At 58.2% G+C, this 14,216-nt stretch overlaps 2 protein-coding genes across 7 annotated transcripts in view; both read left to right on the top strand.

Moving 5' to 3' along the window:
- The window catches only part of ARID1A (AT-rich interaction domain 1A), a 50,611-nt gene extending 44,085 nt beyond the window's left edge, over positions 1 to 6,526 (top strand). For both annotated transcript variants that reach the window (XM_063418771.1, XM_063418770.1), the window contains exons 17-20: positions 78 to 174; positions 1,886 to 2,750; positions 3,051 to 3,181; positions 3,576 to 6,526. In XM_063418771.1, the coding sequence (XP_063274841.1) occupies positions 78 to 174; positions 1,886 to 2,750; positions 3,051 to 3,181; positions 3,576 to 5,300 (2,818 nt within the window). In that variant the 3' untranslated portion in view covers positions 5,301 to 6,526. The remainder of the gene's footprint in view (positions 1 to 77; positions 175 to 1,885; positions 2,751 to 3,050; positions 3,182 to 3,575) is intronic.
- A 1,968-nt stretch (positions 6,527 to 8,494) lies between these two features.
- PIGV (phosphatidylinositol glycan anchor biosynthesis class V) lies at positions 8,495 to 14,209 on the top strand. 5 transcript variants are annotated; one of them, XM_063418788.1, is made up of 5 exons: positions 8,636 to 8,790; positions 11,468 to 11,617; positions 12,235 to 12,389; positions 12,810 to 13,386; positions 13,468 to 14,209. In XM_063418788.1, the coding sequence occupies exons 2-5, from the start codon at positions 11,531 to 11,533 to the stop codon at positions 13,762 to 13,764; spliced, it is 1,116 nt and encodes a 371-aa protein (XP_063274858.1). In that variant the 5' UTR covers positions 8,636 to 8,790; positions 11,468 to 11,530; the 3' UTR covers positions 13,765 to 14,209. The 5 variants fall into 5 exon arrangements, with proteins under 5 accessions (XP_063274856.1, XP_063274858.1, XP_063274855.1 ...); XM_063418789.1 differs by having other exon boundaries at positions 8,638 to 8,790; positions 13,230 to 13,386; XM_063418786.1 differs by lacking the exon at positions 8,636 to 8,790 and adding an exon at positions 8,495 to 8,627 and having other exon boundaries at positions 12,235 to 13,386.
- Positions 14,210 to 14,216: the final 7 nt, after the last annotated feature.

The following is a 14,216-nucleotide window of genomic DNA, read 5'->3' as shown; positions in this document are numbered from 1 at the left end:
GTGTGCCAGGGCCTGCTGGCCCCACCCAGGGCCCCCAGCCCGTGACAGTGACACTGACGCCTCTCTTTCCTCTCCAGACATGATTCCTATGGCAATCAATTCTCCACTCAAGGCACATCCTCGGGCAGCCCCTTCCCCAGCCAGCAAACCACCATGTATCAGCAGCAGCAGCAGGTGCGTGATCCCAGGGGTCCTGGCTGGCCCAGCTGAGAGTTTGATCTGTGCTGTTTGTGAGGAGGGGAGGATGAAAACTCTGGGCTGTGCATTTGCTTTATGAATGTGAAGATTTAGGTACCTCATCAAAGAATCACACAAGGGCTTGGGTGAAGGGACCATAAGCCCACCCGGTGCCACCCCCTGCCATGGCCAGGGACACCTTCCCAGGGTGCTCCAAGCCCTGTCCAACCTGATTTTATACAGGAGACTTTTTCCTGTTTGAAAACAATACTAAAAAGTTCTAATTAATGTTCCTAATGCTATGTTAACAAAATGGTGTTCTGAGAATGGAGGTTGTGTGGTTTGCACACTCTGGTCAGGCAGCAGAAGATCAAGAAGCTTTCCTGGGCTTCTCTGTCCCTCTGGAACTTTCTGAATCCCATCATGTTTCTGTCCTTTTGGTCCAAGTGATGACTTTCTTTGGAGTAAGTCCTGGATGGGTCAGGAGAGCTGTTTCAGGTGGATTGTTCTGCACAAACCAGGGGCCTTTTTTGGTCTTTCCCTTCTCATCCTGCAGCCAGAGGCTTCAGCCCCCATTGCCCTGCTGCCTCCTCCTCCTCGCTGTTCCCAAACCCATCAGGTTTGTTTCAGGACAGTTTGAATGAACGTGTATCCCTTTCCATAATCCTCACATACCACTTGCTCTTTGTATCCATGCCAGGTCCCATAATGTTTTCCTGATAATTTTAAGTCCTATGGTTTAGGAGAGTATGGAGAGGGCACTCACTGAGCTGTGCTAAGAATAATTCCAACTGCTCTGCAGTTTGGCTCTGCAACCAGAGCCACGGGGCTCGGAGCCAAGAGTTCGAGTTACTCTGGAACTTGTCATCTCTGAAGCCCTGGAGCTCCATCTGAAGCCAGTTGTGACCGTGGAGTGTCTGAACAGCCTCCACAGCAGCTACAGCTCAGACCTTGGAGGCAGGAGAGATCCTGGGTTTTAATGTGGTCTCTGCAATTGGCTGTTTTCTCCGTTTGCACTTAAAAGAATTAGGGGTGAGAAGCCTTCTTGCTCCTTTCAGCAATGTGTTTTGAAATCCACAGGAAAGGAAGAAGCAGGAACAGTTTTTAATGCATTTTGTCTGATACTTCAGCAGGAACCTGGGAAATGTGAGAAAAATGGGGTCTGATAAAATTCCTGGATGTGGAAGGAGGAAAGTGCCAGTGTCTGGACTAGTTTGTGGTGAATGCAGAGTAGAGCTGGGCCTTTCCTGGAGGAAAGTCCTTTCTGTGGGCAGACTCCTGCCCCTGAGGCATCCTTGTGGAATCCTCGGGGAAGCTCCCCAGGCAGCCACAAGGAATTGGCCTTGGCTGGTGAAATGGAGCAACTGATCCAACTTTCACATGGGGTACGGCCAGCAGGAGACAGAGCCTCTCCCAGGCCGTGCCGTGGGGCAGATCTGGGGACTGTGCCCAGAGGTTTGGCTTGTTTGCTTCATGGAATCCCCGAGGCTGGAAAAGACCTCTGGGATCAGTGAGTCCCACGAGTGACCGGTCACACCTCCTCACCCAGAGCAAAGCACCGAGCTCGGGCGTTCCTTGGAGAACCCCAGGGGTGCTGATTCCACCCCCTCCCTGAGCAGCCCCTCCCAGTGCTCAGAACCCTTCCAAGCGAAGCAGCCCCGAATCCCCGGCGCTCCCTGACCCCGCCCGTGCCTTTCTCTCCCCGCAGAACTACAAGCGGCCGATGGACGGCAGCTACGGCCTCCCCGCCAAGCGGCACGAGGGCGAGCTCTACAGCGTTCCCTACAGCTCGGGGCAGGCGCAGCCGCAGCAGCAGCTGCCGCCGGCGCAGCCGCAGCAGCCCAGCCAGCAGCCGCCGGCGCAGCCGTCGCCGCAGCAGGACCTGTACAACCAGTACGGCAGCACCTACCCCGCCGAGCGCCGCGCCGGCCAGAGCCAGTTCCCCTTCCAGTTCGGCAGGGACAGGGTCTCGGCCGCCCCCGGCTCGGGCGCGCAGCAGAACCTCCCCCCGCAGATGATGGGGGGCCCCATCCAGCCGGCCCCGGAGGGCCCCCAGCAAGGGGCCCTGTGGCAGGGCAGGAACGAGCTGGGCTACGGCAGTTACCCCAACCGGCAGGGCTCGGGCGCCGCGCCCCAGGGCCCCGCCTACCACGGGGTCACTCGAACAGATGAAATCCTGCATTCAGACCAGAGGGTCAACCACGAGGGACCGTGGCCTTCCCACGGGAACCGGCAACCTCCCTACGGCCCCTCCGCCCCCGTGCCCCCCATGACCAGGCCCCCCCAGTCCAACTACCAGACCCCCCCCAGCATGCAGAATCACATTCCTCAGGTATCCAGCCCAGCACCTCTGCCCAGACCTCTGGAGAACCGCACTTCTCCCAGTAAATCCCCGTTCCTGCACTCGGGGATGAAGATGCAGAAGGCGGGGCCGCCCGTGCCTGCCTCGCACATCGCACCAGCAGCTGTGCAGCCCCCCATGATCCGACGGGACATCACCTTCCCGCCGGGCTCCGTGGAGGCCACGCAACCTGTGCTCAAGCAGAGGAGGCGGCTGACGGCAAAAGATATCGGTAAGGGGGAACTCCTGCCTCTGCTGGAGCCTTGCGAGGGATTGCTGCTGCCTTGGCCCTTCGGGACAGTCCTGCCAAGCAGAGGGATCTGCTGGCTTTGAAAAAAAAAAAGGCATTTTTGCAGGTTAATTTTGTTCTGAGTCCTTATTCTGGCATTGCTTGCGGGCAGGTTGGTGGTAGACACAGCCTGTACAGCATCTTAGCCAAGCTCTGCTCTTCACAGGTCCAAAAAGTAGTATCAAGTGTCTCCTTTTTGTTTTGAAACTCCAGGAGCTGAAGCATCATGTGTTTATGTTACAGGAACTCCTGAAGCCTGGAGAGTGATGATGTCTCTGAAGTCGGGGCTGCTGGCTGAAAGTACGTGGGCCTTAGATACCATAAACATCCTGCTCTATGATGACAACAGCATAATGACCTTCAACCTCAGCCAGGTGGGTGCAGATGCTCTCCGGGACAGGTCTTTGAAGTGCTGATGCTGCAGGGGTTTCTGTCAGCGAGCAGCTCCTGCAGCCTCTGTACCTGGGGCTGGGCAGTGGGCAGCTGTGAGTGGTCACTCCCAAAGGCCCTCCCGGGGAGTTAACTGGGGGGAGACACAACCCAGAGCACAGGGTGTGTGCAGGGGGCAGTTTGGATACTGGCAGCCAGTGCCTGCTTTTGTCCCTTTTCTCAGAGGACAAAAACCTCTCTTCTGCACCATTTATTGCCAGCATGAGAAGCACCATTGATTGCCAGCACTGCTTAAACTCTCTGTCCTGCGTGCGTTGGCCCGAGTTGTTTTCTGATTGCTGTTCCTTCCTCCCCTCCTGTTTTTCTCCTCCCCTGTAGCTGCCAGGCTTGCTGGAACTCTTGGTGGAATATTTCCGGCGCTGCCTGATCGAGATCTTTGGAATCCTGAAGGAATACGAGGTAGGAGACCCAGGGCAAAGAACACTATTAGATCCCGAAAGGTTCTGCAAATCTTCAGCTTCCTCCCCTGAAGAAGGGGAGGAGGACGAGGAGCCACGGAGCCTGAACTGTGAGGAGGAAGAGGAGGATGAGGAAGAGGAGGAGGCTGCGTTTTCGAGCAAGGACAAAGTACCTCTAGAGAGCAGCGAGGAGAAGCTAGTGAGTAAGTTCGACAAGCTTCCAGTGAAGGTGGTGCAGAAGAACGACCCCTTCGTGGTGGATTACTCGGACAAGCTGGGGCGGGTGCAGGAGTTCGACAGCGGGCTGCTGCACTGGCGCATCGGCGGCGGGGACACCACCGAGCACATCCAGACACACTTCGAGAGCAAGACCGAGCTGCCCTTGCCTCACAAACGAGCTTCCTGCTCCTCTGCCTTGAGGAAACGCTCAGCAGCCGAGAGCAACCCGAGCCCCAGGGAAGGGGAGGCGGCCGCGCCCGACGGCTCCTCGGAGAAGAGGATAACTGCCACCATGGACGACATGCTCTCGGCACGCCCGGGCTCCCTGGCGGGGGACGAGGAGGAGGTCAAAGCCTCGGAAACGGCAAAGGAGAGCAGCAAGTTTCCCTTTGTCATCAGTCCAGCTCAGAGCCACAGAAATATAAAAATTCTGGAGGATGAACCCCACAGTAAGGACGAGACACCGCTCTGCACCCTCCTGGACTGGCAGGACTCTCTGGCCAAGCGCTGCATCTGCGTCTCCAACATCATCAGGAGTTTATCGTTTGTGCCAGGCAATGACTTTGAAATGTCCAAACACCCTGGGCTGCTGCTGATTCTAGGGAAACTGATCCTCCTACACCACAAGCATCCAGAACGCAAACAGGCCCCCCTGACCTACGAGAAAGAGGAGGAGCAGGACCAAGGGGTGAGCTGCAACAAGGTGGAGTGGTGGTGGGACTGTTTGGAGATGCTGCGTGAAAACACACTGGTCACGTTGGCCAACATTTCTGGGCAGCTGGACCTCTCCCCTTACCCGGAAAGCATCTGTTTGCCTATCCTGGATGGACTCCTCCACTGGGCAGTGTGTCCCTCAGCAGAGGCCCAGGATCCCTTTCCGACACTGGGACCCAATGCTGTCCTCTCCCCTCAGAGACTGGTTTTGGAAACACTCAGCAAACTCAGCATCCAGGACAACAACGTGGATCTGATCCTGGCCACGCCGCCGTTCAGCCGCCTGGAGAAGCTGTACAGCACCATGGTGCGGTTCCTCAGTGACAGAAAGAACCCGGTGTGCCGGGAGATGGCCGTGGTGCTGCTGGCCAACCTGGCCCAGGGGGACAGCCTGGCTGCCAGGGCCATTGCTGTGCAGAAGGGCAGCATTGGCAACCTGCTGGGCTTCCTGGAGGACAGCCTGGCCGCCACGCAGTTCCAGCAGAGCCAGGCGGGGCTGATGCACATGCAGAGCCCGCCCTTCGAGGCCACCAGCGTGGACATGATGCGCCGCGCCGCCCGCGCGCTGCTGGCCCTGGCCAAGGTGGACGAGAACCACTCGGAGTTCACCTTGTACGAGTCGCGGCTCTTGGACATCTCCGTGTCGCCTTTGATGAACTCTTTGGTTTCACAAGTTATTTGTGATGTACTGTTTTTAATTGGCCAGTCATGACAGCTGTGGGATCCGAGCCCCCGTGTGCGTGTGCGTGAGTGGAGAACTTAGAAACTGACTGTTGCCCTTTATTTATGCAAAACCACCTCAGAATCCACTGTCTGCCCTGCGCTGTCCTGCTTCTCCCTCGGGGAAAGGTGTCCCCGGCCCCTCTCCCCCCTCCCTGCCCTTCAAATTTGTCCTGAATCCCTTATTAAAGGAGACAAAGTTCTGTCTACATAGAAGACTTTTTTTATTTTAACCAAAGTTACTGTCGTTTACAGTGAGTTTGGGGAAAGACGACTTGCCGTGTTATCCCATTGACAGGCACCACTTTCATAACTGTTTTTAATGGTAAACTCTGAAGGACAAAAAGTGACTGCTGAACTCTGTGTGGTTTATCGTTGTACATTCACAATCTTGCAGGAACCAAGAAGTTACCAGTTGTGAACAGACCTTGTCCAAGGGAGGCCTGTGCAGTAGCGTGTAGAACTCCATGTACTGTACACCTTAAACTGTAAACATACTGTAATAATGTCTCACATGGATAAAAAAAAGAAAAAAACGCTGGATCAGCAGCAAGCTGTAGTTTTTAAAAATGTTTTTAGTTAATGTTGAGGAGAAAAAAAGGCTTTTCCCCCAAAGTATAATGTGTGAACCTACAACACCCTGACCTCTTTCTCTCTTCCTCCTTGATTGTATGAATAACCCTGAGATCACCTCTTAGAACTGGTTTTAACCTTTAGGTGCAGCCCAGCGCTGCCACGTGTGTATATATATATGACGTTGTACATTGCACATACCCTGAGACTCCTGCAGTTTTGTCCCTCCCACCCTTTATAGTATGACGAGTTAACGAGTTGATGACCTGCAAAAGCGAGACACAATTATTTAATCTCTTGCCAGACATCCCTCCCTGGAGGATGCTGTACAGGTCTCTGTGTATAAAGTCATTGCTGTCTCAGCAGCCAATCAACTTATAGTTTATTTTTTCCTGTTTTTGTTTTCTTTCTAATCGAGGTGTGAAAAAGTTCTAGGTTCAGTTGAAGTTCCTGATGAAGAAACACAATTGAGATTTTTCAGTGATGAATTCTGCATATTTGTATTTCAGACGATGTAGCTAAAAACTTGATGTAAATTCCTCCCTTTTTTCCTTTTTTGGCTTAATGAATATCATTTATTCAGTATGAAATCTTTATACTATATGTTCCACGTGTTAAGAATAAATGTACATTAAATCTTGGTAAGATGTTTGTAAGGTTTTTTTTATTGGCAGCACAGGGCAGTTCAGTGCTGCCAGCCGATGCCCAAGGCCTGCCCTGCTCAGGAGCTCTGATGCTGCTTGCTCTGGCTTTGCTTTCCCTGCTGGAATTTTTCCTTAGGAGCTGCCCAGGCTCAGATTTGCAGCGTGAGGTGAAGCTGTGGCTGCCAGGGAGGGAAGGGCCTCGCTCGGAGGGGAGGCAGTTCCTTCCCAGCTCTGTAAAATGGAAAATTTTCTTTCCGCTCGCATTTTTCACATTTTCTTGGGAGCGTGGTGTGGACTCTGCCTCCCGAGGCTGGGGCTGCCAGGCCCTTCAGCAAACAGGCCGAGTTCAGCCCCTCTGGATGAGGATCTGCAGGTGTTCAGGGCTTTGGAAGTATTTCATTTAGCCCCAGGCTTTGTCCTCAGTGGATACTGGAAGTAGGGTAGCTAGAACTGCTCTGAGCTCATTAAAGAAAAAGCAGCTTTTTTTAAAGGCAAACGTCATTTTTGTTCAAAAATTCCCCTTGTTTTATCTTCCCAGTCCTCTCCTCAGGAGCTCTCAGTTCCTAGAGCCTTCGTTCCTCAAACTTCAGATTCCTGGGAGTGATTGTGCCAAAATCAAAGAGTCTTTTTCCTGAAAAGTCTTGTCTGTCAGCAGGAATTGTGGGAGCTCTTCCTGGCAGGAGAGTCCTTCAAATGGATTGCTCAAAAGGCAGGGATGGTGCTGGGCTTCCTTGGCTTCAGAAGACGCTGGGAGCCGAGTGTGAGAGCAGGACTGTGCTGGACCCTGCCGCTCACTGCCAGCGCAAACCCAGCTCCCCTGGGAACGCACTGCTGCCTTCAGGAGTTGTGTTTAGCCCCATGAAATGGATGTGGAAGTTCTGCTTCATTTCCTGAACAGGAAGGAGCCCTCAAAGAAGTGGAAGCAGGTAAGGTCAGCAGCTTTTCTTGTGTGGATTTAATCCGGAGTGAATGGCACGTTCGGGAGGGAGGGGAGAGGCAGGAGGGTGCCTAATTTTACCAGAATTTACACCCAGTTGATCCCAGGGGAGTAATTCTGCTCCCCCGTCACTGTGTGTGCACAGACACAGCCCCTGTGCACTGCTAGAACAGTGAAAAGGGCAGGGATGAGAAATGAGTGAACTGAGAACAGCGTGTGCTGGGGGAGCTGCACCTCCCCGGCCCGGGCTGCCCGGAGCTCAAATCCTTGACGCTTTGGGCCTGATTTGTTCCCAAATCCTTCCGTTCAGAGAATTCCTTCAAACACCTTTTGAACCCCCAGCACTCTGCTGCTCCCCATTCTTTTGCCAGCAGAGAAAGCCTGAGTTCTTCCAAGGCTGATGCCCGATTAAAAGGGCTCAGGGGAGTCTCCCTGAGGGCTCAGCAGCCCGCGATGGTTTCTCCTTCATCCCAGGGCGGATCGGGGCAGATCCCAGACACGGACACGGATCTGGCCTGGGGTGAACTCAACTTTTCTCCTTTCCTGGCACAAATGGGGAACGGCAGAGAGGTCGGGTCAGCGAGAGGCGTTTAACGAACTCTAGGAATGGAAACATTCGGGTGCAAAGCACCAAGGATTTGCACTCCGGCCGCCGGCGGTGGGGCATGAGGGGTGTCCGCGGGGGCAGGGAGGGGCATGAGGGGGCCCTGCCCGCCTCAGGGGGGCCCTGCCCGCCCCGGGCCCTGCCCGCCCCGGGCCCTGCCCGCCCCGGGCCCTGCCCGCCCCGGGCCCTGCCCGCCCCGGGCGCTGCTCTCCGGGCACGGCCCCGGTCCCGGCCCGGCTCCCCCGCCCGCCCTCAACAAAGATGGCGCCCCCTGCCCCTTCCCCACACGCGCGCGCCGCCGCCACGTGACGCCGGGAAGGGCGTGACCGGAAGCTGCTCTCGATTAGGGGAAGTGGGCGGAGCCAGAGAGCCGCGCGCGCGCCGCGCGCTCAGGTGGGGCGCGGGGGAGGGGAGGGGGCGTGTCGGGGGGCGGGGCCTCCTCCGGCCCTCCGCGAGGGGGCGCGGCGGGACCGGGACCGGAACCGGGATCGGGATCGGGATCGGGATCGGGATCGGAGCCGGTGTCCCCGCCGCCCTCGGCCCGGCCCCGGGAGCCGCACGGTGAGGGGCCCAGCCGCCGGGGGGCCTCGGCCCGGGCTCCCATCCGGAGGGGGCCCGGCTCAGGCGCGGGTCGGGCGGGATTTGTGTCCCCGGGCAGCGCTGCGCGGCCTCGCTGGCGGCAGGAGCGGTAACGGAGGGCTGGGGGCAGCCCCGGCACGGCCCGGTGAGCTCAGGGCCCGTGTGCCCTCCCGTGTGCCCTCCCGTGTGCCCTCCCGTGCGGCCGCTCCTCAGCACGGCGGCCGGAGCTGTCCCAGCCCCGGGGCCGGCCCTGTGCGCTCCAGCTCCGCCGAGCCCCCGCACATCGCAGCCCGTCCTGCCCTCCCGGGGCTCTGCGAGCCCCTCCCGCCGCCCGGGCAGCCCGCAGGGTTCGGCTGTGGGAGCAGGGCCCGGGGGGGCCGGGGCTCCGTGGGGCACGGGGCACCGGGCAGGGGCACGGGAGGGGCTGTCCCGCCCCTGGGCCGTGGTGGAGCTGCAGCCCAGCCTCGGGTGGGGCGGGCACAGCGGGTTCTGACCCCGAGCAGGTTTAGTTCGCCCCCGTGAGTTCTTGCAAGAGATAAAAACGCTCCCCTGTGAATCTAGATACGGAGTCCTGCCCGTTTCCAGCTGCTGCTGGAGCTGCAGCCTCTGGACCAGCGGCTGGAACCGGGCAGGGGAGATGGCCGAGAGCGGCCCGGCCACAGAAACAGCACCAGGCAAACGGGATTTCCAAAATCCTGCTGTATTCTTTGGCATCCCGGTTAGAAGAGGTTTTAAAACACGTCTGGAGCATCTGTTGAGCCTCCAGCAGGCTGTCGAGGGCGCCCCGGGCGTGCTGGGATGCCGGCTGGAGCAGGGCTCCTCACCTGGGCAAGAGCGGCTGCAGCGAGCGGCTGCTGCCACCGGCCGGAGCCCGCCCGGCACTGCGGCCGCTCCCGGGCCCGCCGCTCCCGGCCCGGCCCCGCCGCTCCCGGCCCGCCCCGTTCTCCCGGGCCCGCCCCGTTCTCCCGGCCCGCCCCGCCGCTCCCGGCCCCGCCGCTCCCGGCCCGCCCCGTTCTCCCGGCCCGCCCCGTTCTCCCGGGCCCGCCCCGTTCTCCCGGCTCGGCTCGGCTCTGCCCGCCTCTCCCGAGCTGTGCTCCACAGCTCAGAGCCGAGGGAAGCGCGGCACCCAGAGGGAAAAACACCTTCAGTTAAGGCTTTGCGTCTTTTCCTGCTGGAATATTTTTAACGCCCCTCTGCCTCTCCCCGTCCTTTTCGAGTTCGTGCAGGTGCTCTTTCCCACAGGATTTTTGGGGCAGAGCCATTCCCGGTGCTGCGTTCCGGATCCAAACGGGGCTTGTGGGCTGCAGCTCTTTTGAAGGCTTTGCTCTGTCACAAGGTGTGCTGCGTCGTGACAGGAACAGGCTTTTTAAAGCTGTTTGCTTTGAGCTCTCTTGGCACATTCAGGCGAGGCTTTTTCTCTGCTTTTTGAAAAAACTATATTTAAAGTGCCGGGACAATTTCTGCCGCTGTGCTTTAATAGGATTTGCAGCTGTGAATGTGCTTTAAAAGAGTTTACAGCTGGGTTGAAGTGTCCCCTCGCTTAAAATAACGTCACAGCTTCGTGATGCAGGAGAATGTGCCTCCCACCAGTTGCTTTGTGAGTGCTGGGGAGCACAAGGGGAACAGGAGCAACCCCAAAACTTTTATTTGTGGTTAAATGGAAGCATAACCCTGTGGTTGGGGATTGGAGGTGTCAGTGAGCCAGCTTGGATCTTGGTTTTTGCCTTGCTGGTGATTTGCTCTCTGCCCTCGTATGCACTTTCAGCCTGGCAGGGTTTTTTCTCCACAATGGCAATAGGGAAATCTCAGTGATTTTAGGCTGTGGAGGGATCGATTTGGAGATCCCTCTGTGTTACACAGGGCTGCAGCAGAGAGAAGGGCAGGATGTGGTGTCGCAGGGACCCAGCGAGAGCTGGGGGCTGTGTGTTTCTCAAACTGAAAAGCACTCGGTGCCCGGGGAGCCAACAGAAGAAATGTTTTATCTTAAAGAGCTGCACAGCAGATCCTGCCTGCCTCCCATGGCTCGGGCCAGGGCTTCAGAGCTGGGCCTCCACAGCACCCAGGACATGTAGACACTGAATTGGGTTGGCTCAAAGAGGTTTAAATCCCTCTGGTGAGGTTTGCAGGGAGGAGGTGGATGGGTGGACTCAGCATGTGCAGTGTGCATGCCAGGCAGGTGCCAGGAGCTTTGGAGGTGGTGAGGGTGGAGTGGCAGAGTTTGTGTCCTGCTGGTGCTGCCTGAGTTCTGCCCTGCTCTGGCAGAGCTGGTGCTGTGGAGCCAGCTGAGTAAATCCATTCTTGGCTTCCCAGGGGCAGACACAGAGCAGGAGAGAGGAGGGAGCCCCTGGCAGCCCCACTCGGCAACTGCTTACACGGGGGTTACGCTCAGAGTCCACATGAATTCTGTCTCCATTCCAAGACAAAGAGGTTTAAATCCCACTCACTGCGTTGGAACTGGATGTGTGTGAGGATGCTTGGCAGCCCTGGCTCCAGCTGCTGCAGTTCCTGCTGAGGCAGCCGAGCAGGCTGTCTGCTCCAGGGATTTACTCCGGCCCGTGAGGAGTGGGGTCAGAGAACACACCGTAACCTCTCTCCCTCAGTGTCTTGGCCAAGGTTAAGAAATCAGGGAATTTTTTTAATAGGAACAATATCAAAGAGGTCTCTGCGTCATCTCCCAGATCCATGATCTCTTCCATAGGTGAATTCTTGTTCACAGAGACTTGCACCCTTTCAAGTGCCTGGCAGTAAATGAAGATGTAAAATTCACAAATGAGGCTGAAGCCAGAAATCCTTTTCTTTGTCCTCTGTGTTTACCAACCCAGGTTTCCCAGACTGGAAGGAGAATTCCCTGGCAGTGGTGACCTGAGGCAATTCCTGAGCGTGGGATGGAGCTGTGGAGCAGGGCAGACCCCCAGCTCCGAGAGGTCGTGTGGTTCTCCCTGCGCTGCCGGGCCCTGGCGCTGCTGCTGCAGGCAAGTCTGTGCTCCAGGAGAGAGGCTGTGCTGGGCTGTGCTGCTCCCAGGCTCCTCCCTGAGATCCGTGAGCTGGTGCTGCACAATGGGGAAATCATCTCTGGAGAGCCAACAGGCCGTCTGCACCCCTGGGTTTTACTTACAGGTTGCTGTTAAGTAAAATTGCATAAATTTCCTTGTAACTTGCTGTGTTTTAACGCTGCTGCCACAAGAGGCTGGTTAGGCTCAAAGTGTGTTTGTCTCAAAGAAAAGGAACAATAATCTCCTCCTCTACGTTCCTCCCAAGTCTTATTTCCAGAGCCACCCTGCTCTGAGCATGGGAGTGCTTGGCTGTGACAGCCAGCACAGAGCCCAGTCACAGCCATGAGCAGCTTTCCCTGGCCAGTTCTGCGGGATTGATGCTGGATCTGTCCCAGAGCGTTATTCTGCTCAGGTGTAAATACCCCAAAACATTGTGTTCGCACCTTTCCACAACCACCTTTATGCTCCCCCCTTGTCTGAGCCCCGGGAGCTCTCCTGCCCGGAGCTCTCCTGCCCGGAGCTCTCCTGCCCGGTGCTCTCCTGCCCGGAGCTCTCATGCCCGGAGCACCCCGCCAGCCTCCTGTGTTGTTTTGCAGGCCGTGTTTAACCTGCTGATCCCGGACCACGCCGCCGACGCCTTCTCCCCGCCGCGGCCGGGCCCGCGGGGCCGCTGGGACGCGCTGCTGGAGCGGCTGCTGGGCGGGCTGGGCCGCTGGGACGCCGAGCATTTCCTCTTCATCGCCGAGCGCGGGTACCTGCTGGAGCACAACTGCGCCTTCCTGCCGCTGTTCCCGCTGAGCCTGCGGGCGCTGGCCGCGCTGCTGCCGTGGCCGGCGGAGCTGCAGCCCCGCGGCCGCCTGCTGCTCTCGGCCGCGCTGCTCAACGCGCTGCTGGCGGCGCTGGCGGCGGCCGCGCTGCTCGGGCTGGGCCGGGCCGTGCTGCGCCGGCCCCGCCAGGCTTTCCTGGCCGCGCTGCTCTTCTCGGTGAGCCCCGCCGGCGTGTTCATGGCAGCCGCCTACTCGGAGAGCCTGTTCGCCGTGCTGGCCTTCGGCGCCATGTGGCGGCTGGAGCGCGGGCAGGGCTGGCTGGGCGGGCTGCTCTTCTCGCTGGCCTCGGGGGCCAGAGCCAACGGGCTGCTCAACGCCGGCTTCCTCCTCTACTCCCGCGGCAGGCGCTTCGCCCTCCAGCTGCAGGCGGGACCGGCGTCCCAGAGGAAGCTCCGCTCCTTGTGGAAGCGCGTCCTTGGCCTGGTGTGTTGGGTGGTCCTGGTGTGTGCCGGGGTTTCCCTGCCCTTTGCTCTGTTTCAGTATTATGCCTACGCCAGGTTCTGCAGCCCTGGCACGGGCCCGGGTCAGGACATTCCCGAGCCGCTGCTGCAGCTGGCACGGGACAAGGGCTATCGGGTGGTGGGCATGGGTGGGGATAAACCCCCTTGGTGCTCCCAGCGCTTCCCTGTGGTCTATTCCTACATCCAAGACACTTACTGGAACGTGGGCTTCCTAAGGTACTTTGAGCTCAAACAGATCCCAAATTTCTTGCTTGCTCTGCCTGTCACCCTTCTGGTCTCATGGGCTGCCTGGACCTACGTCAGCACAAACCCCCGGCACTGCCTGACTCTTGGTCTAGAGAGGAGTGAGAGTGAGGAGAGGGGAAAGGCAAGAGATGGCTTCTGTGGCCCTGCTGTCTTCGTGTACATGGTCCACGCCACGGCCCTGTTGGTGTTTGGATTCTTCTGCATGCACGTGCAGGTAGGACGGGGCTCCTGGTGGGGCTGGGGCAGGGACAGGCACGGCAGTTTGGGTGATTTCTCCTCTGCCGGTCGTCTCCAGGTGCTGACCCGGTTCCTTGGCTGCTCCTCTCCCATCCTGTACTGGTTCTCAGCTCACCTGCTTCAGGAACACGAGCCTTTGCTCTGGAGCACAGGGACTGACAATCCAACCTCTGGGAAGCCTCTTCTGGGTAAATCTCCCAGCTCCTATGGGAAGGGGACCTCGGACAACCCCATTGTGAGGCTGCTGCTGAACTGGCGACTGATCACCCCCCTCAGCAAGAGCATCCTGGGCTTCTTCCTGGGCTACTGGCTGCTGGGGCTGATCCTGCACTGCAACTTCCTCCCATGGACGTAGCGGGCTGTGCTGGCAGTGGGGCAGGAGCTCTGCTCAGAACGGAAACTCCCCTGTCTACAGTCTGGGGTGGCTGTGGTGATTCGGTTGTTGCAGTTACAAAGGTGTTGCTCCTCCGTTACCGTGTCCCAGACGGGATTCTGTGATGCTGCAGCATCCTGCCCTGCTCAGCTGGCATTGCTGACAGCCAGAATTCCCATCAGCTGCCTGGGATGGGGAATGCACCTCTGTTCCTGCATCTCCTGGGGGAGATGATGGCAGGCACTGGTTTGTGGCAGGATCCTGGATGGGTTTGGGGATTCCCCGGGATGTTGTGGGCACAGCAGAAGCAGGGAGGCTCCTGCTGCCCTGAGCTGCTCAGACTGTTCTGGTTCCTTTTCCGTGGTGCCGGTTCCGGGCTCCGAGCCAGGCCGGGCAGGGGGCACGGCGGGGGTGGCGGGCGCTGTGTGGGCACA

This window comes from Prinia subflava, chromosome 24 (genome assembly GCF_021018805.1).
Source record: "Prinia subflava isolate CZ2003 ecotype Zambia chromosome 24, Cam_Psub_1.2, whole genome shotgun sequence".
In the NCBI taxonomy this organism is placed as follows: domain Eukaryota; kingdom Metazoa; phylum Chordata; class Aves; order Passeriformes; family Cisticolidae; genus Prinia; species Prinia subflava.
This window is presented reverse-complemented; position numbering and strand designations above follow the sequence as displayed.

Excerpts from the sequence above, each read along its gene's own strand:
- PIGV (XM_063418786.1), top strand. The coding sequence starts at position 11,531 with ATGGAGCTGTGGAGCAGGGCAGACCCCCAGCTCCGAGAGGTCGTGTGG. Across the intron at positions 11,618-12,234 it reads CCCTGGCGCTGCTGCTGCAG|GCCGTGTTTAACCTGCTGAT; the intron begins GCAAGTCTGTGC and ends GTTGTTTTGCAG. Across the intron at positions 13,387-13,467 it reads TCTTCTGCATGCACGTGCAG|GTGCTGACCCGGTTCCTTGG; the intron begins GTAGGACGGGGC and ends GGTCGTCTCCAG.